Source organism: Aedes albopictus, chromosome 1 (assembly GCF_035046485.1).
Source record: "Aedes albopictus strain Foshan chromosome 1, AalbF5, whole genome shotgun sequence".
NCBI classification, from domain to species: Eukaryota; Metazoa; Arthropoda; class Insecta; order Diptera; family Culicidae; genus Aedes; species Aedes albopictus.
The window spans coordinates 71,651,895-71,674,121 of record NC_085136.1 but is presented as its reverse complement, the minus strand read 5'-3'; the positions used below and the strand labels follow the sequence as shown (position 1 = coordinate 71,674,121).

The window sequence follows — 22,227 nt, the reverse complement described above, 5'->3', positions numbered from 1 at the left end:
ACTGCAACCTTCCAGAATGCATATCGAGTATTCTAGAGAGCCATATAAATAATTAAGCTTATCTAGATCAGTTACAGCAGATCTAGATCAATATAGAATACATGAAAGTGTAGTACCAATCAATATAAAACACTTTGCTGAAGTCTCGAACCTTCTAGGATGCTTATCAAGAGCACTAGAATACATGCCGGTCGAGAGCCGTGTTCATTTGTAGCTAGGGATGTTCAAGATAGCTACGCAAATAGTTTACTGCCTCTATATCATGCCTTTTTTGCCAAGTATACCGATTTCTGGTCATTTTTCGTAATCATTCTTAAAATTTGGAACGCCAGTCAAAAATAGTGAGATTTTTTAAAAATGTTCCTTACTCACGCAAGTCTGGGGGAAAAATGATCATCCCTAGAAACATATTTTTTACAGAACACAAAAATAGAAGAGTTGGGTAGAAGATCCCTGAAAACATTTTTTTAATCGGACCACAGACGGCTGAGAACGAGCTGCTCTAAGTAAAAGTTCCAACTTTTTTCTGATCACGGTATTCCGCGTGAGTTTTTTTTTTATCACGGTATTTGGAGTGTTAAACATCCATATTCTTTAAGATTGACAATAGAATAAGAACACCTTTAAAATTTTAGTTCTTGAAACACCATCACGAGTGGCGGTCACCAGGACCGCGCTCTGCGCGCTTGTAAATAGTTTAGTTAACAATAAATTAATGTTACTTAGTTGAAATATATGGTTTATGTGTAAATGGTGCATTATTATGTGTCCGGAACGAAAGTTCCACTGAAAATGGATAGATTGATCCAGCATAATTAGTGATATGCCCACCCCCGTAACTATTCGTGTTGGGCCTTGAGGAATAATCTACACCACTATCGAAGGCTGGTCAAGGCCCGCAATAGTTTGTACCTTTTGGGATGGCACCTTGGGAAATGACAGGTAGACAGGGAGACAGGAAAGAGAGGGAATGAGAAAAGGGAGGTTCGTTGAAGGAACGGTGATGTGTAAAACGCGTAAAGATCGAAGTCAGAATAAGAGTAAAGTTTTTTTTTTAAATTTTCGTTCTGATGAGACGGGAATCAGCGCATATGATGAAGTAACTTTGCACCCCATCTAATTGCTCTGGTAGCGGCAGCACGACACAACTCATTGACAGAATTACATGTTGCAGTTGGTTGTACTTACCTGGAACATGGTGTACTAATCGGGTTAGATTACATGCTCCTGATCAGAACCGTTGCTATTGAAACTAGGGTTCGGATGCAGAGTGGCGTAACGGCCTCTTGTATAGACATGATTTACGAATTTTCAACATAATCTGCTTTAAACTTCAAAAGTTACGTCTGAACATATTTTCTTGTTGCCTTTATTGGCTAGGTTCATTGTCGCAATCTAGCAATTTTCAGTTACGCATGACCCACTCAAATCGCTCAAGTTCATGATATAATTTAGCAGATTCATAGCAAGCACACTTTTTGCCCTCATGTAAAATCACATTCCAAACCTTCTTTAAAAGTCCAGCCAAAGCGGATAGTATGGTTCAGATTCTGATGACATTCAGTCCCCTGTCGCACAATGGGATACCCACTTGGAATAGCGTTCGCTTTACTTTCATCCGTGGCGTTGGTGCAGTCAATCGACATTGAACCGGAAGTTACCTTTCAACGGATCGAGCAAACTATGGGATTTGAAATTTGGCACACCCATCTTCGGATAACTAAGTTCAACAGGACCACTGCCATCATCAACGGAACCGGGGACATATTTGTCGATCTGGACAACAGCTTTACGGTAACTGGGGTACCGTAATCTGGGGGGTAGTTGATCAGCGGGGTGAAGTTGATCACTATGAGGTCCACGTCCTTCAACACCTAAGGGCGCCACAATTCTGCTTCAATGGCAGAACTTTTGACGGAAATCTATTGTGTGAATATATTTGAAGAATTTTTGAAGATTTTTATGCCAATTGTGACAGATTTTACATAAAAATATCGACTTTTTTGGATGTGTATTCAAACTTGGTGAAAAGACTACCTTTCAAAAAACCGCCTCCCATGAACGGCTTGTATATCAGATCACTCACAAAACACTTTTATTTGTTCATGGCAGGCTCATTGAACATAGCGTTGAGTTGAAATTGATGTTAACATATAAATTTTATTAGAAAATTGCATATTTTTGCGGAAGTGAGACGATTTTTTAAAGAAATTGCCTACCTTTAGGCGTTTAATGTAGGTTATTCTGTTACTTACTAAACTTTATTTTATTTATAACATACAAAATACACCAGTTGTAAGAATTTCAAGAACTTATTCAGATTCAGCATCATCAAATTTAGTTTTTTCAATAATTTTCCATTTTTAGAATGTTATGTCATTGGTTGATCAACTTCACCCCGGATTGAAAGTTTTAAAATTTGGCCATTTGAGCTTTTTTACAAAATGTAGTCTTTTCTTGTAAGAATTTCGTTTACGCAACTTGAAACAGGTCCACTCAGTACATGTTTTAAAAATATTTGTTTGGAGTCATATGCATTGTACTTGATTTTATCCCAAAGAATAGAGGAAAAATGATCAACTTCCCCCCAGATTACGGTACTTCTAGAGTGCTGCTGCGTGAATATGGGTGCATTGCATTGTCGCATATGACACAATAAGTTTCATTGCATTTTGAGATTACTAGATAACCTTCACTGGTTTAGTTTGTTTTTAAAAAAAGACACTGAAAAAATAATAATTTGGACATGAAAAAGTTTTTGTTAGAAAAACTTTTTTTCCTTAAAAGTGCCTATCTTGTGATGTATGGACGGTTGGTAGGGAACATAATTACCTGTCTTGAGACAAAATTTCATCAAAATCAAAAATGGTGTTTTTTTTTAAATCAACTTTGAATTTTTAGAAATGATTTTTTTCAGTGTAGGGCTCATTTTGGATTTTTTTCAGTATTTTTTTCTTAAAATTTGACTTATTTTGTGATAATCACCCATACAACACTTTTTTGTAGGAGTAGTCATTTTTTGATTAAAAACATTTTTAAAAAATCCATAAAAAAAGTTTAGCCCTTTTCAAAAGTCAGTCCAGATAAATTTTGAAGAAACTAAGTATGCAAAGTGGCTTATCTAGTCTTGGTGTACATACCCAGAAAGTTTCATTGTAATCTGAGAGGGTGCTGCCAACTCCGAATACGATTTGGGGCGAAATTCGTCAATGGTGGAAAGTGTCCAAAATTAAAGCCCCTGCTCAAATGGTCTAGTGAAAAATGCGTGAGGGATTCATTGATGGAATTTTCAGAACAATTGGTTAGTCCATGTTAAGTTGTAGCACATCTAGTTCCAGGAAACCTCTAGGAATTTCAGCAGAGAATATTCATAGTATTCCACCAGATAATAAAAAAAAAACTGATAATCTTCTCTCATCCCACACTTCTAGCTTAGAGTTGAATTCGCGCACAGTCGACTGGGAAACAATCAGTTCAATATATCGCCGCTAAGAGTACCGGAGCAACCGTTCTGCCAGTTTCTCAGCGGAACCTATCGTGAATATCAGTCGATGTTCATCAATCACTCCAACTATCCCGTCATTGGCCCGGAAGGGCTTTGCCCATTTCCGGCTGGGCACTACTGGAATAAGGACGTGGTATTCGATGTACGAAACGTGCCGCCTACGGTTCCCGAGGGATTTTGGCGCGCTACAATATTGCTCACGAGGGAAAATAGCACCACCGACTTTATAATTTACGCTAAAATATCGAGGGAATCGTTTTGGTAACTACAGTATCGGGCGAATGGTGGCGTTTTACAGTCATGAACAAACATTTTGCTTTTTTTTGACCAAATACATATATTGATGCTTATTTAGGAAACCGCTAAGATGTTGATGATGTTGTTGTTACTCTGATGTTAATGATCATTCAGTCTCCTGTATGTAGGGCAAAAAACCCATAAATGCTCCGCTTAAAGTCGACATGCAAGCTCCCCCTTTCCTGCTACGACAAATCCGCACGGGCTAGGGCACAAAAAATCTCCTCATCCAAGGTCCAGATGGCGGACAACAAGTCCATACGCTTCGCAGATACTGTCATGAATGTCCGCAGCGTTGTCTAACGAATGCCCGATGCGAACATAACCTGATCATAATCGATCCCGAACTGCTGCGTTTGTTCTTGCGCCACAACTGTCGCCTTGGACTTCACCACCTCATCAGCTTCATTGCGCCGAAGCGTAAAGACCAACTTGGATCCCACCAACTTCCGTCCTTTCGGCAGCGGCACTAGGTCCACTCCGGATGTTCGAAATTTCAGGGAAGTTTTTTTTTGGAATTTTCTGGGAAACTTCTCTGGAGTTTTTCTGGACAATTCTCTGGAATTTTGAAGGAAAATTCTCTAGAAATTTCAGAAAAAAACCTGGATTTTTTTCAGGAAAAAAAGCTCTTAAATTTTCAGAGAAAAACTCTGAAATTTTTTAGAGAAAAATTTCCAGGAATTTTCAGGGAAAATTCCCCAAAATTTTTAAGGAAAAATTTACAAGAATTTCCAGAGAAAATTGCCCGGAATTTCATGTTCCTCCAAATTTTAATAGAAAATTTCCAGGAATTTTCAGGGTAATTTACCTGGAATTTTCTGGAAAATTTTCTTGGAATTTTCTGGGAAAGTTCCCTGGAACTTACTAGGAAAATCCTCTTGGATTTTCAGAGAAAAATCCCTGGAATGCAGAGAAAATTCTCTGGAATTTTCTGGGAAAACTCCCTGAAATTTTCCTGGAAAACTCTCTACAGTTTTCTGGGAAAATTCCCTGGAATTTTCTGGGAAAATGCACGGCAATTTTCTGGGAAAATTCCCGGCAATTTTCTGGGAAAATTCCCGGCAATTTTCTGGGAAAATTCCCTGCAATTTTTTGGGAAAATTCCCAGGAATTTTCAGGGCAAAACCTATGGAATTTTCAGAGACATTTCTCTGGAATTTTTATAAAAAAAACTCTGAAATTTTCAGGAAAAACTCTCAAGAAAAATTCCCCAGAAATTGCAGGGAAAATTCCCCAAAATTGTGAGGAAAAATTTCTAAGAATTTCCAGAGAATATTTAATGTGGAAATTCTCCCAAATTTCAAAGGTAAATTTCCCCAAATTTTAAGGAAAAATTTCCAGAAATTTTCAGGGTAATTTCCCTGGAATTCTCTGGGAAATTTTCTTGGAATTTTTTGGGAAAATTCCTTGGAATTTTCTGGGAAAACTCGCTGGAATTACTGGAATTTTCTGGAAAAAAATCCAAGGAATTTTCAGGGAAAATTTCTGGGAAAATAACCTGCAATTTTTTGGAAAAATTCCCAGGAATTTTCAGGGCAAAACCTATGTAATTTTCAGAAACATTTCCCTGGAATTTTTATAAAAAAATCTCTGAAATTTTCAGGAAAACCTCTCTAAAAATATTCAGAGAAAAATTCCCAGAAATTTTCAAGGAAAATTCCCCAGAAATTGTGGGGAAAATTCCCCAAAATTTTGAGGAAAAAATTCTAAGAATTTCCAGAGAAAATTGCCCGGAATTTTATGTGGAAATTCCTCCAAAGTTTAAAGTTAAATTTCCCTAAATTTTAAGGAAAAATTTCCATGAATTTTCAGGGTAATTTCCCTGGAATTCTCTGGGAGATTTTCTTGGAATTTTTTGGGAAAATTTCCTGGAATTTTCTGGGTAATACCTATGGAATTTTCAGAGACTTTTCTTTGGAATATTTATAAAAAAAATCTCTGGAATTTTAAGGGAAAATTCTCTAAATACTTCAGAAAAAAAATCTCTGAAATTTTCAGGAAAAGCTCTCTGAAATTTTCAGAGAAAAATTTCCAGGAAGTTTCAGGGAAAATTCCTCAGAAATTGCTGGGAAATTCCCCTCAAATTTTGAGGGAAATTTTTTAAGAATTTCCATAGAAAATTGCCAGAAATTTTATGTGGAAATTCCCCCAAATTTTAAGGGTAAATTCCTCCAAATTGTAAGGGAAAATTTCCAGGACTTTTCAGGGTAATTTCCCAGAAATTTTCTGGAAAATTTTCTTAGATTTTTTTTGGGAAATTTCTTTGGAATTTTCTGGGAAAGTTCCCTGGGATTCTCTGGGAAAATTCCCTGGAATTTTCTAGGAAAATCCCCTTGAACTTTTAGAGAAATATCCCTGGAATTCAGAGAAAATTCTCTAGAATTTTCTGGGAAAATTTCCTGGAATTTTCTGGGAAAACTCCCTGGAATTTCTGGATTTTTTGGAAAAATCCATGGAATTTTCAGAGAAAATTTTCTGGGAAAATGCCCTGCATTTTTTTGGGAAAATTCCCAGGAATTTCCAGTGTAAAACCTATGGAATTTTCAGAGACATTTCCCTGGATTTTTTATGAAAAATCTCTAGAATTTTAAGGGAAAATTCTCTGGAAACTTCAGAAAAAAATCTCATAAAATTTCAGGAAAAACTTTCAGAATTTTTTAGAGAGAATTTTCCAGGAATTTTTGGGGAAAATCTCCCTAAATTTTAAGGAAAAACTTCTTAGAATTTCCAGGGAAAATTGCCTGGAATTTTTTGCGGAAATTCACCCAAATTTTAAGGGTAAACTCCCCCAAATTTTAAGGAAAAATTTCCAGGAATTTTCAGGGTAATTTCCCTGGAATTTTGGTTTTTTTTTTTTTTTGGTTTTTATTTCTGTGTATTTTAACAGACCCTGGAATTCTCTGGGAAATTTTCTTGGATTTTTTTGGGAAAATTCCCTGGAATTTTCTGGGAAAACTCCCTGGAATTTCTGGAATTTTCTGGAAAAAATCCATGGAATTTTCAAAGAAAATTTTATGGGAAAATTCCCAGGAATTTTCAGGATAAAACCTTTGGAATTTCCAGAGACATTTCACTGGAATTTTTATTAAAAAAGTCTGGATTTTTAATGGAAAATTCTCTGGAAACTTCAGAAAAAAAACTCAGGAATAATTCTCGGAATGTTGTAGAGAAAATTTTCCAGGAATTTTCAGGGAAAATCTCCTAAAATTTTAAGGAAAATCTTCTTAGAATTTCCAGAGAAAATTGCCTGAAATGTATGGTTCAAATCCCCCAAATTTTAAGGGAAAATTCCTTGGAATTTTCAGGGTATTTTTCCTGGAATTTTCTGGGAAAGTTCCCTGGATTTTCTGGGAAAATTCCCTGGAATTTTCAAGGAAAATCCTCTTGGATTTTTAGAGAAAAATCCCTGGAATGCAAAGAAAATTCTTTGGAATTTTCTGGGAAAATTCCCTGCAATATTTTGGGAAAATTCCCAGGAAACCTATGGAGTTTTCAGATACATTTCTCTGGAATTTTTATAAAAAAAATCTCTGGAATTTTAAGGGAAAATTCTCTGGAAACTTCAGAAAAAAATCTCTGAAATTTATAGGAAAAACTCTCTGAAATTTTCAGAGAAAAATTCCCAGGAATTTTCAGGGAAATTCCCCAGAAATTGCAGGGAAATTCCACCACAATTTTAAGGGAAAATTTCTAAGAATTTCCAGAAAAAAATAATCGGAATTTTATGTGGAAATTCATCCAAATTTAAAGGGAAAATTTCCAGGAATTTTCAGGGTTTTTTTCCCTGAAATTTTCTGGAAATTTTTTTTTTATTTTTTTTTTGGAAAAATGATATTTTCTGGGAAAGTTTCCTGGAATTTTCTAGGAAAATCCATGGAATGAGAAAATTCTCTGGAATTTTCTAGGAAAACTCCCTGGAATTTCTGGATTAAAAAAAAAAAAACTATCGAATTTTCAGGGAAAATTACCTACAATTTTTTGGGATAATTCCCAGCAATTTTCAGAGTAAAACCTATGGAATTTTCAGAGACATTTCTCTGGAATTTTCATTAAAAAATCTTTTAAATTTTAAGGGAAAATTCTCTGGAAATTTCAGAAAAAAATCTTTGAAATTTTCAGGAAAAACTCTCTGAAATTTTCAGAGAAAAATTCCCAGGAATTTTCAGGAAAAATTCCCCATTTATTTCAGGGAAAATCCCCCAAAATTTTCAGGGAAAATTTCTAAGAATTTCCAGAGAAAATTGCCCGGAAAAATCCCTGGAATTTAGAGAAAATTCTCTGGAATTTTCTGGGAAAACTCCCTTAAATTTTTCTGGAAAATTCTCTGCAATTTTCTGGGAAAATTCCCCGGAATTTTCTGGGAAAACTTCCTGGATTTTTTTGGGAAAATTCCCTGGAATTTCTGGAGTTTTGTGGAAAAATCCATGGAATTTTCAGGGAAAATTTTCTGGGAATATTCCCAGGAGTTTTCATGGTAAAACCTATGGAATTTTCAGAGACATTTCTCTGGAATTTCTATAAAAAAAAATTCTGGAATTTAAGGGAAAATTCTCTAGAAACTTCAGGAAAAAATCTCTGAAGTTTTCATGAAAAACTCTCAGAATTTTGTCGACAAAATTTCCCAGGAACTTTCAGGAAAAAACTCTCAAAATTTTGAGGAAAAACTTTTAAGAATTTCCAGGAAAAATTGCCCGGAATTTTATGCGGACATTCCCCCAAAATTTTAAGGGTAAATTCCCCCACATTAAAAGGGAAATTCTCTGGAATTTTCTGGGAAAACTCCCTGGAATATCTGGAATTTTCTGGAAAAAATCCATGAAATTTTCAGGGAAAATTTTCTGGGAAAATTCCCTGCATTTTTTGGGAAAGTTCCCAGTAATTTTCAGGGTAAAACCTATGGAATTTTCAGAGACATTTCTCTGGAATTTTTATAAAAAAAACTCTGGAATTTTAAGGGAAAATTCTCTAGCAACTTCAGAAAAAAATCTCTGAAATGTTCAGGAAAAACTCTCTGAAATATTCAGAGAAAAATTTCCAGAAATTTTCAGGGAAAATTCCCCAGAAATTGCAGGGAAAATCCTCCAAAATTGTGAGTGAAAATTTCCAAGAATTTCCAGAGAAAATTGCCCGTTATTTTATGTGGAAATTCCGCCAAATTTTAGGGGTAAATTCTCACAACTTGTAAGGGAAAATTCTCTGGAATTTTCAGTGTAATTTCCCTGGAATTTTGTGGGAAATTTTCTTGGATTTTTTTGGGAAAATTCCTTGGAATTTTCTTAGAAAGTTCTCCGGGATTTTCTGGGAAAATTCCCTGGAATTTTCTAGGAAAATCCTCTTGGATTTTCAGAGAAAAATCCCTGGAACTCAGAGAAATTTTTCTGGAATTTTCTGGAAAAGCTCCCTGGAATTTTCCTGGAAAACTCTCTGGAATTTTTGGAATTTTCTGGAAAAAATCCATGGAACTTTCGATAAAATTTTCTGGGAAAATTTTCTGGTAAAATTCCCTGCAATTTTCTGGGAAAATTCCCAGGAATTTTCAGGGTAAAACCTATGGAATTTTCAGAGACATTTCTCTGGAATTTTTATAAAAAAAATCTCTGGAATTTTGAGGGAAAATTCTCTGGAAACTTCTGAAACAAATCTCTGAAATTTTCAGGAAAAATTCTCGGATTTTTTTAGAGAAATTTCCCAGGAATTTTCAGGGAAAATCTCCCAAAATTTTGTGGGAAAAACTTCTTAGAATTTCCAGAGAAAATTGCCCGGAATTTAAGGTGAAAATCCCCCAAATTTTAAGGGAAAATTCCCTGGAATTTTAAGGGTGAAATTTTTAAGAAACTTTATTGAAATTTTCAGAGAAAATCATCTTGGATTTTCAGAGGGAAATCTTAGGAATATTAAAAGAGAATTGTTTGGAATATTCAGAGATATTTTCTTGGAATTTTTAGAGAAATTTCTTTTAAATTTTCAGAGAAAATTCCATGGAATTGTCAAAAGTTTTTGGAATTTTCAGCGAAAATTTCCATTAGATTTCATGGAAAATTCGCTGGAAATTTTCGGGGAATATTTCCTAAAATATTTAGAGAAAAAATCTTAAAATTTCCTGATATTTTCAGGAAAAATACAACATCTTGAATTTGTAGGAAAAATTCTTCAAAATTCTAAGGAAAACTTCATCAAAATTTTCTAAAAAAAACTTCAATAACATTTTTAGGGAAATTGTTCTGGAATTTTCAGGGAATATGATTGAATTTTCATGAAACATTCTCTCCAAATTTATGGGATTTTTTCGGCGCTATATCGGTCTTCGGGTATCTTTAAAAACAACCGGTTAGTTTAAAAGCCGACGTTTCGAATGTTTATTCATTCATCCTCAAACATAAACGAATTAACAATAAACATTCGAAACGTCGGCTTTTTACCTAACCGGTTGTTTTTAAAGAAACTCGAAGACCGATACAGCGCCAAAAGAAACCCATAAACTATCAAGACGGTCGGAAATCAACCAATTCTCTTTAAATTTCAGAGAAAATTCTCGGGAATTTTCAGGGAAAATTCCCAGGAATATTCAGGGAAAATTTCTTGGAGTTTCAGAGAAAATTTTTCCTGATTTTCAGAGAAAACTCTTCCGAATTTTCAGAGAAAATTCTTCCCAATTTTCAGAAAAAAATCTTCCATATTATCAGAGAAAATTCTTTCAAATTTTCAGAGAAAATTCTTCTGAATTTTTAAAGAAAATGCGAAGAAAATTCTTCTGAATTCTTAAAAAAAATCTTTCGATTTTTTGGAGAAAATTCTTCCGAATTTTTAGAGTTCCGATAAATTTGAGATAAAATTTTACTAAATTTCCAAAGAATATTCTACCGAATTTTTAGAAAAAAAAATCTTCCGAAATTTTAGATATAATTCTTCCGAATTTTGAGGTTTTTTTTCTAATTTTTCAGAGAAAATTCTTTCAAACTTTTAGGGATTTTTTTTTCCGAATTTGCAGAGAAAATTCTTCCGTTATATCAGAGAAAATTGATCAATTTTCAGAAAAAAATTGTTTCGAAATTTTCAGAGCCAATTCTTCTGAATTTTCAGCTTTTGCTGAATTCGCCAATTCTTCTCACGGTAACTGGCGGGCTCTTCAATAGCACAGGTCGACGTAGTTGTCGGTTCATTTTGGTACAGCCAATAGGATCTTCCTGTTTGACCGGCGGGTACCGCCAGTAGAGCTTGCTCCTGCTGGTACCAGTAAGATGGACATAGGCTTCCCTCCCGAACACTTCCAAGTGTCCAAGGTCCGGTCTATCCCATCACAGTTCATAGGAAGTTTTTGCGACCAACTTCCTTTTGCGACGGTTCTAGAGGTACGTGGCGGTTAGGATGGTCTCGCCTGAATACCGCTTCTCGAGCTCCGAATCAACGAGCACCAGCCCGGATGGATGATGTCCAGGACCTGGGTCGACTTCCTCTCGAAACAGCCGGAAAGGGTGCGACTTTTCCCCTCCATGCAACATTCTCAAATCAGTCTTAGACTGGTAATCACTCACCTAGATTCCAGTGGCTAGGTTCAGCTTGGGAAGTCGCTCGGCAGCCGTCCAATCTCGGTGACCTAGACGACGCACGTTGCCACAGATGCTGGCAGTCGGGTTAGTGTTGATCGTTGCCTGCATCGAACGCTCAATCTGTTAAAGATGGTATGGTCGCTGCGGTGGACCCCTTCGAGTTGACTACTCGGCAGCCGAGACTGTTGAATCACACTTCCAAATTCTTCTGCGACAGCTTTTCAACGGAGATCAAGCTGGTCGACAATCCCGGAACGTGCCTCACTTCACAAATGTCAACTATGATCGACTCTCCGTCAACGTCAATCCCGTTTACCATGATCGACTGTTCTCGTCACTCGCGGTGAAGGCAATGTCCTTGCCCTTGCTGTCACTCTGGGCCACTTTTGCATGCAATTTTTTACTTTTTTTTCGCGGTGTTTCTTCTTTCTTCGTAGCTTTAAGCTTCCTGCAATTCCACCGGAGATGGCCAACCTTCTTGCAGAAGCGGCACACCCGGCTTTCCTTCTCCGGATAGCTTTCAGCAGACCCCATAGCCTTTTCTACTTTTCGCGTACTACCGTCGGTATCACCACTAGCGTGCGCAGGGTTCTTGCTTAGGGGGGGGGGGCACTATAATAATGGTGCAATATATGTATGATCATGGTGCAAAATAGAATGATGGTGTTACACGCAATATGAATTCCCAAGTAGGGTATTTTAACCAATAGTGGACCCCTTAGTACAGTGGTTTTCAACCTTTTTCAGTCCGTGTACCCCTTTTGGATTTTCCCCTAACCTCATTCCCCCCTTCATCTAACAATTTCAATACTACAGTGGATGTGAAAATTTTATTTGAAAATGATTTTATTTTTAGTCATCGCCAAGCACACTTTTCTAACCAAATCAATGCAAAACTTGCGATTGTACTTTTTAGCTAGAAATTTCATCTTTGGAACTGTCGTTGAAAAAGCACATTTCATGCTATCTTTGATGTCCAGTCGATTCTAATGCTTCGTCTTTATCGTTGAAAATCCCAATTTGCACACATACATGATCGTGAATGGCATTAAAACTCGCAAGGCCATTTGCCAAATGCTAGGGAAAATGTGAGAACCCAGAATACACATTGGAAATTTTCTTCGAACAAATTCTTCTTCAAATAGTTCTGTAGTTCGCTGAGCTCATCATGGAATTGATCTGGAACTTTGGCCACTGCTACGCGGAAAGTACTTCACCGAACCGTTTCCAGACATCTTTCCTGGACGTCAGGTAAATATAATTCAAATTTAATTTTAAGCTCTGACAAGTGCTGAAGCTCTTTCCGGGAATGTTTACTCTCTGGTTGTTGTTGGTTTGCTTCCCTTGAAGTAGCAAATTGAGCTTGAAATTGTCAGCAAAAGCTAACTGTAGAATTCAATGAGGATTGCTCACAATGTTCGAATATTCGCGTTTGCCTTGGAGTTCAAGAATAACCTTCATTTCAGATTTGAGTTTAAAAAAAAAGATCCATCAGATTTCCATTTGGCAACCAACGATCGTTGGTGTGATACAAAATTATTGGTTAGAATGCATGTTGGCACGAAGTCATGAATTCAAAGTGCAGAATTTAAGAAAATTAACAACTTTAATCATTTGATTCGAAGCGATGTTTAAAGATATCGGTAGCGTCTTGGAAACGAGTGCTCGAATGAATAATGCTGAACTGAAAAATTTCAATGTTGAAAATTGATGAAAATAAAATAATATTCTTGGGTAGACAATTCCCCCCCTAAGAGGACGAAATTCCCCCCTAGGGGGGAATTCCCCCCTGGTTGAAAAACACTGCCTTAGTAGCTGAAAATTGCTCTGATCGTTAAAACAGTATGATATTCCAATTAAATTGCCCCTGTCAACGTTTGCACAGCAAGTTCTATGTCTTTCCTGCACATTGCACACAAAAACCTTACCAAACCACCCTATATTTCCCATAAAATAATCATTTCAAATCTGGCTGAAATTATCCTATAGTGGTCCCCCCGGGGTCCACTATAGGATTGTTGGGGTCCACTATAGGATAAATCGTATTCTCTTACCATGTTAAAACGGAGACAATAGTGGACCCCCTTGGATTTAACCAATAGTGGTCCCCCAGATTTGTTTACATTTACAAATTTGTTCAAAAAATCAAATTATTGCTTTCCAGCGTAGCTCCACCACTTATAACTACTGGCTAGGAACATGATCCATCGTCTCCCGGTGGAAGTTCACCGGTAAAAACAGATTTAAGCAGGAAAATTAGGAAAAATATAAGGGGGTCCACTATAGGTAAGGGGTCCACTATTGGCTAAAATACCCTAGGGGTTTCAACATGTTGTGGTGCCAACATCACCAAGTACTTCATATTGGGATTCTAGAGAAGGCTTCGGATGGTAATGATTTCAAGGCAATACGAAACTTAAATATGAAGTCATTTTCTCGACTCTTATAAAATTTTATAATTGTATCAAATACAATGGAGAATATCTAGAAAATTATCAATTATAGAAAAAAAAATATTGTCGTTGTGAAAGAATTTTGATCCTAGACAAATAATGATGCTAGGAGAATGTCAGAACTCCTAGATAGAACATTTTGATCGGAATCCTTATTGCAATCTACAGAGATTCCTCCAGGATTTCTCCAAAGATTCGTGCATGAGTTCCTCCAGGAATTCCCTCAAAAAATGTTCCAATAATTCCTTCAGAAATTCCTCCAGGAAGTCTCATATATTTCTCCAGAAATTCCTCAAATAATTCCTCCAGTAAATACTCCAGGAATTCTTCCAAAATTACCTCCAGGAATTCCGCCTGAAATTTCTTCTAGAAAAAATCCACTAGAAATGTCTGCCCCCAATATTTCCTCCAGGGATTCCTCTAGGAGTTGCCCCACGGAATCCCCCAGAAAATCCTAAAGGAATTTCTGAAGAATATCTTCCTGGAATTCCTTGAGAAATTCCTCGAGGAGTTCCTTCAGAAAATTATCCAGGAAATTCTCAACGAATTCCTTCAGGGATTCATCCATGAATCATTTCAAAAAAATTCCTACAGGAATTCCCAAAAAAAAAAAAATCCTCCAAGAAGATTCCTCCAGTAGTTTCTCCAGGATTTTTTCCAGGATTTTTTTTTCAGGAATTCTTTTAGGGATTCAATAATGAATTTCTTCTGAAATTCCTCCAGATATTCCTTTAGAAATTCCTCGAGGGGTTCCTTCAGACATTTCTTTAGAAATTCCTCCAATATGCAACCAGTGATTTCTTTCAGGAATCCCTCCACGGATTCCTGCAGAAAATTCTAAAGGAATTCCTTAGAAAAATCCTCCAGGAATACCTCCAAGCAATCCTCTAGGAATTTCTTTAGGATTTTTTCCAAAAATTTCTTAAGGAATTTCTCCAGGGATTCATTACTGAATTTCTTCAGAAATTCCTCAGAAACTTCTTCCAGAAATTTCTCCAGGAATTCCTTCAGAAATTCCTCGAGGAGTTCTTTCAGACATTTCTCCAAGAAGCCTCATATATTTCTCCAGAAATTCTTCAAATAAATCCCCCAGGAATTCCTCCAGTAAATACTCCTAAAATTCCTCCAGAGATCCCTCCTGACATTTTTCTAGGAAAACTCGTGAATGTCTGTCTGTCAGAATTCCCCCAATATTTCCTCCACGGATGCCTCCATAACATGCTAAAGGAATTTCTCACGGAATTCTTCCAGGTATTCCTCAAGAAATTTCTCCAAGGATTTTTCCATGGATTCCTTCAGGGAATTCTCAAACAATTTCATCAGAAATTCCTTCATGGATTTCTTCAGAAATTCCACAAAAAAATCCTCCAGAAATTCCACCAGGAATTCTTTCAGAAATTTGTCGAGGAAGAACTCCTGAAATTCCTCCAGCAGTTCCTCCAGGCATTCCTCCAGAAAATCCTCTAGGAATTTCTGCCTGAGTTCCCCAAGAATGTCTCCCGGAACCCTTCCAAGAATTCCTCGAGGAATTCCGCATGGAAGTTGTCCAGGAAATCCTCCACGGATTCCTTAAGGAATTTCTTCAGGATTTGTTCCTGCAGGAATTCATTTATAAACTTCTTCAGAAATTCCTCAAAAAATTCCACCAGGTATTCGTTCAGAATTTGCCCGAGTAGTTCCTTCAGACATTCCTCCAGAAATTCCTCCGAGATGTCTCCAGAGATTTCTCCCCGAAATTCATCCATGGACTCCACCAGAAAATCCTAAAGTAATTTCACCCGAAACTCTTCTAGGAATTCCGGGAGTTCCTCGAATGATTCCGCGAGAAATTCCACCAGGGAATCCTCCACGGAATCCCCTAGGAATTTCTCCAGGATTTTTTTTCCTGAAATTTCTTCAGGAATTCCCCCAGGGATGCAATAATTAATATCTTCAGAAATTCCTCCAGATATTCCTACAGAATTTCCTCGAGAAGTTCCTTCAGGCATTCCTCTATTAATTTTCCAGGAAGCCTCATATATTTCACCAGAAATTCCTCAAATAATTCCTCTGGTAAATACTCCAATAATTCCTCCAGAGATTCCTCCTGAAATTTTCTTTTAGGAATGACTGTCAGAATTCCTACAATATTTCATCTAGGGATTCCTCCAAGAATTGATCCTCGCATTCCTCCAGATAATCCTAAATGAAACGGAACTCTTCCAGGAATTCCTCCTAGAATTCCTCGAAAAATTCCCCCATGGATTCCTCCAGAAAATTCTCAAGGCATTTCTTCAGGAATTCCTCCGAGGATTCATTCATGAATTTCTTCAGAAATTCCGCAAAAATTCCTCCGCAACAATTCTTTCAAAAATTTCTTAAGGAAGAGCACCAGAAATTCTACCAGGAACTCCTCCAGGGATTCCTCTAAAAAATCCTCTGGGAATTTTCACCAGAACTACAGAGATTTCTCCTTGCATTCCTCAAAGAATTAATCAAGAACTTTTTCTAGGAGTTTCTCAAGGAGTTCCTGCAGGGATTCGTTAAAAAAATTCTTCAGAAATTCTTAAAAAAAATCCTGCAGAAATTCCTCCAGAAATTCCTTCAGAAATTTCTCGAGGAGTTGCTTCAGAAATTTCTCCATGGAGCCTCATATATTTCTCCAGAATTTCCCCAAATAATTCCTCCAGTAAATACTTCAAAATTTTTTTCAGAATTACCTCCAGGAATTCCTCCAGAATTACCCACAGAAATTCCTCCAGAGATTCCTCATGAAATTTCTTCTAGAAAAAATCCTTTAGGAATGTCTGCCAGAATTTCTTCAATATTTTCTCCCGGGATTCTTCAAGAAATTGCTCTACAAATTCCTCCAGAAAATCCTAAAGGAATTTCTCCCGGAACTCTTCCAGGAATTCCTCCTGGAATTTCTCGAGCAATTCTTCCATGGATTCCTCCAGGACATTCTACAGGAAATTCTCAAGGACTTCTTCAGGGATTCATTCTTTCAACGATTTATTCATGAATTTCTTCAAAAATTCATCCAGAAATACCTCCAGGAATTACTCCAGAAAATCCTCTAGGAATTTCTGTCAGAATTCCTCCAGAGAATCTTAAAGGAATGTTTCCCGGAACCCTTCCAAGAATTCCTTCAGGGATACCTCCATGGATTCCTCCAGGAATTTCTCCAGGATTTTTTCAGGAATTCCTTCAGAAATTCCTCCCTCCATGAATTCCACCAGAAATTTCTCAAGGCATTCATCCAGGGATTTTTTCAGGAAATCCTTCACGGAATCCTCCACATAATCCTAAATCAATTTCTCCTAGAACTCTTCTAGGAATTCCTCCAGGGATACTTCCATGGAACCCCCATGAAATACCTGCAGGGATTGCTGCCGGAATTCCTACAGAAAGTTCTCTAAGAATTCCTGCCAGAATTCCTCCAATATTGTCTCCAGGGATTCTTCCAGAAATTCCTCGACTAATTCCTCCAGAAAATCCTAAAATATTTTTTCCCGGATCTCTTCCGGGAATTTCTTTAGGAATTCCTCCAGAGATTTCTTCATGGATCCCTCCGAAATTTCTTCGGGAATTCATCCATGAGTTTCTTCAGAAATTTCTCAAAAAAATCCTTGATTAATTCCTCGAGGACATTCCTCCAGGAAGCTTTAAATATTTGTCCAGAAATTCCTTAAAGAAGTCATCCAGGAATTTCTCTAGTTATTCCTCTAAGAATTCATAAATGAATTCCTCCAAAAAAATCTGGAGGAATTTATCCAGAAATACCTCCCGGAATGCAAACATGGATTCTCCCAGAAATTTCTCCAGAGATTCCTAAAGAAAATCATCCAGGAATTTCTCCAGGAATTCCTCCAGGACTGTTTCGCAAAAAATACCTCAAAGAATTCTTTCGGGAATTCCTCCAGAAATTCCTCCATTCATTCCTTCAAAAATTTCTTCAGTAATTCCATCTTGAATTTCTACAGGGATTCCTCCAGGAATTTCTGCAAGGATACCTTAAGAAATTCCTGCTCGGATTTCTCCAGAAAATCCTGAAGAAATTTGTCCCGGAACTTTTCCTGGAATTCCTCGTGAATTTTTTCCAGAGATTTCTACAGAGTTTTTTTCAGGATTTTTTTTTCTGGAATTTTTCCAGGAATCTCCTGGAAGAACTATAAAAATTTCTCTAGTTTTTGCTCCAGAAAATTCTCTAAAAAAATCTTCATGGATACCCCCAAGAATTCCTCTAGGTATTCCTCCAAGAGTCCATCCACGGATTTCTCCAGAAAAAAAACTTCTCCCGAAACTGTTCCAGAAATTTTTCAAAGAATTCCTTCAGGAAATCCTCCAGATTTTTTCCAGGAATTACTTCATTTTTTCAGGATTTTCTCCAGAAAAATATTTAAGGATTCTTCCAGAATTTTTTCTAGGAATTCTCCAGGGATTCATCCTTGAATTCCTTCACAGATTCCTTCAGGAATCCCTCCTAGGATTACAGCAGGGATTTTTCCCGGATCTTTTCTGGGAATTTCTCTAGGAATTCCTTTAGGGATTTCTCCATGGATTCCTCCCGGAATTTCGTCGGGAATTCATCCAGGAGTCCATCCATGAGTTTATTCAGAAATTACTCAAAAAAAATCCTTCACAAATTCCTCGAGGAGTTCCTCTAGACATTCCTCCGGGAAGCCTTAAATATTTGTCCAGAAATTTCTTAAAGAATTTATCCAGGAATTTCTCTAGTTATTCCACCAAAAAATTCTTCAGGAATTTATCCAGAAATACTTCCCGGAATTCAAACATGGATTCTTCCAGGAATTTCCCCAGAGATTCCTCAAGAAAATCATCCAGGAATGTTTCACAAAAAATTCCTCAAAAAAATCTTTCGGAAATCCCTCCAGGAACTCCTCCATTATTCCTGCAAAAATTCCTTCGTTAATTCCATCTTGAATACCTTCGGGAATTTCTACAGAGATTCCTCCAGGAATTTCTGCAAGGACTCCTAAATGAATTCCTGCTCGGATTTCTCCAGAAAATCCTGAAGAAATTTCTCCCGGAACTTTTCCAGGAATTCCTCGAGAAATTTCTCCAGGGATTTCTACAGACATTTTTTCAGGATTTTTTCTCCAGAAATTTCTCCTGGGACAACTACAAAAATTTCTCTATTAATTGCTCCAGAAAATCATCTTAAAAATTCTTCATGGATTCCTCTAAGAATTCCTCTAGGTTTTCCTACAAGAATTTATCCACGGTTTTCTCCAGAAAAAAAAAACTTTTCCTGGAACTGTTCCAGGAATTCTTCGGAAAATTTCATCAGGTATTCCCCCATAGACCAGGAATTTCTCCAGGAATTCCTCCAGGGATTCATCAATGATTTTTTTAGATATTCCTCAAAAATCCCTCTAGAAATTCTTCTGCTCGAGGAGTTCCTTTAATCATTCCTTCAGGAAGCCGCAAATATTTTTCCAGAAATTTTTCAAAGAATTCCTTCAGGAAATCCTCCAGAAATTCGTCCAGGAATTCCTACATTTTTTTAGGAATTCCTCCACAAAAACCTTATTTCATGGATTCCTTCATGGATTCCTTCTGTTACCCCTCCAGTGTTTCATCCTGTTATTCCTCCACGGATTCCTTCAGGAATTCCTCCAGGGATTACATCAGGGATTTCTCCAGGAATTTCTCATAGCTTCCTCCAGGAATTCTTCTAGAAACTCCTCCAAATGTCCCTCCAGAAATTTCCTCAGGGATTCCTGCAGAAATTCCTCCGGACATTCTTCCAGCAGTTCCTCCAGGCATTCTCCCAAGGATTCCTTCAGGAATGCCTTCAGAGAATCCTCCAGAAATTCTTCCAGGAATTTCTCCAGGGTTTCTTCCAGGAATGCCTCCAGAGTTTACTCCAGGGGTTCGTTAATGAGCCCCTGCTGGAACTCTTACAGAAATTTGTCCAGGAGTTTTTCGATATATTTCTCCACAAATTCCTCCATGAATTCTTTCACGAATTCCTCTACGGATTCCCCCAGGAAATTCTTCAAGGATTCCTTTAGAAATGCCTCCAGGGAATTCCTTCAATAATTTTTCCAGCAATTCCTTTAGTAGTTCCTCCTGCAAATTCTACAGGAATTTCTCTAGACTCCTCTTCAAGTTTTTGAGAACTACGTTCAAGAATTCTTTCTAGCACTTCTTTAGTAATGCACTTCTTTAGTAATTCCTCCAGAAAGTCCTTCAAGGATTCCTCCTGAAATTTCTCCAGGGATTTCTTCTGGAATGCCTTCACGGATTACTACAGATATACGCCACGATTACGCATTGAAAGCTTTAGTAATGCATAAAAATTAACGATGGTGCATTATTTCGCAATTAGACACATATTTGATTCAAAGATGGTACGTGAGATGGTGCCTGGATGATTCTGTGAACATCATGGTGGTGCATGGAATGAATGATGTATGTATGGTGCATTAGCTATGATTCTGTTATACTCGTCATGTTTCATATTAAGGTGCACATGCAATTCGTGCAAAGGTGCAGGAAACGCAATGTGGCACAGAAATCAACATGTTCCAGGTACGTGGAATACTATTTTGTATGCGAAATGCCAAAATGGTGCATCAAATTCAAATGTAAACCACATCATAATGGTGCATAAGATACCTAGATGGTATAATGAATGCCAAAATGGTGCATGAAAAGCTTTGAAGAAGGCGTATGATGCTAGTGTGCTGCATTAGTTGTCGCCGTTATTCAAAGATTATCAACATGTTGCATGGTTAGGTGCACGACTTGCAAAAATGGTGCATAGAATACAAAATAAAAGTATTTTATGTGATGCTCACAACATAATGGTGCATCAGATGCCTAGATGATATAATACACGCTGAAATGGTGCTTGGAAAGCTTTGATGGTGCATAAAATTTAACGATGGTGCATATCAGTATGATGCATTTGATTTCTAGTTGATTAAAAGATAGTCCATGAGATCAGCATAATGCGTGGATACCTAGTTCATTCTGTGAACGCTTTGAAGAAGGTACATGAGGTTAGTGTGCTGTATTGGTTGTCACCGTTATTCAGCGACACTCGACATTGTGTATGGCTAGGTGTACGAATTGCAAAAATGGTGCTTGGAATTCAATGTGGTGCCGAAGTCACCATGGTTCACGTACATGGATTACAGTTTTGGAATACGAAATGCCAAAATGGTGCATGTTATTCGAATATGGTGCTGACATCACTGATTAGTTAAAAGATGGTGCGTGAGATTAGCCTAAAAATGATTCTGAGAACATCATGGTTGTGCATGAGATACTAAGAAATTGTATGTATCAGGGGTGCATTTGTTGCAACCATGATTCAGTGATTCTCAACATTGGGTGATTAGATCCAAAATGCAAAAATTGAAAAAATGATGCATAGAATTTAATGTGGTGCGGAAGTCAACATGGATCAGGTACATGGAATACAATTTGGTGTACGATATGGCAAAATGGAGCTTATGAAATTCAAATGTGAATTAAATGCTTAGATGACGCGTTAGATGGTGCTTAGATATTTATGTGGTCATCATGGCGGTGCATGGAATGCAAAGGAGCTACATGATGTTTGTATGGTGCATTAGTTTTACCATGATTCAGTTATACTACTCAACAAATTCCATATGTAGGTGCACGAATTGCAAAAATTGTGCAGGAAACTCAATACGGCACAGAAATCAACAAAGACCAGGAACAAGGAATGCTATTTTGTTTGCGAAATATCAAAATGGTGCATCAAATTCACTTGTGAACCACATCATAATGGTGCATAAGATGCCTAGATGATATAGTGAATGCCAAAATGGTGGTTGGAAAGCTTTGAAGAAGGTGCATGATGCTAAGGACTGTTCAATTTATAAAACGGACAACTTTACAAGGCTATAAAATGAAGACGCGTAGTTCAAATTTAATCACCCTTGCTTCGTTGTTCAGTACATCATGTTTCATTATAGTAGTAATTTTTGAATCGAATAAAAATAGTTTTAATTAATAGAAAATCGGCCAGGTGTTAAATGAGGGGAATTTTACTATTGCTGAAAATTGAAAATATATAAAAAAATACTGTTCACATATGGTATATCGTTTTAAATATCAGATAAGTATGTGCCATGCTGCAGCAGCATGAGTAATAAACATTCTGGTGAAGTTTAAACTCAATTGGAAAATTAGTTGTTGAAATATTAAAGTCTCAAGTGAGATTCGATTTTTTGATTAAAATTCAATTGTAATGCAAAAAGGACATGAAAATATTCAATAAACAATTTTTTTATGCATCCAGTCGAAAATAGGAATGATGTGGTTTCAAATGCAGAAAACTGCTTCTTAATAGCATTGCTGGTTTGGTTACTGTGCGCCATTACAGGCACAGTAATCAAAACAGTTTCATTCTTTGAAGGTTCTTCCAAATAACAATGCAACC

The 22,227-nt window shown here is 36.9% G+C and overlaps 1 protein-coding gene across 1 annotated transcript; it reads left to right on the top strand.

The window, feature by feature from the left end:
* Positions 1-1,546: 1,546 nt before the first annotated feature.
* On the top strand, positions 1,547-3,910 carry LOC115269113 (uncharacterized). The gene is made up of 2 exons (XM_029877524.2): positions 1,547-1,794; positions 3,432-3,910. Exons 1-2 carry the CDS (start codon positions 1,579-1,581, stop codon positions 3,768-3,770), a joined length of 555 nt encoding a protein of 184 aa, XP_029733384.1. The 5' UTR covers positions 1,547-1,578; the 3' UTR covers positions 3,771-3,910.
* The last annotated feature ends 18,317 nt before the right edge of the window (positions 3,911-22,227 follow it).

Excerpts from the sequence above, each read along its gene's own strand:
- LOC115269113 (XM_029877524.2), top strand. The coding sequence starts at position 1,579 with ATGGGATACCCACTTGGAATAGCGTTCGCTTTACTTTCATCCGTGGCG. Across the intron at positions 1,795-3,431 it reads ATCTGGACAACAGCTTTACG|CTTAGAGTTGAATTCGCGCA; the intron begins GTAACTGGGGTA and ends CCACACTTCTAG.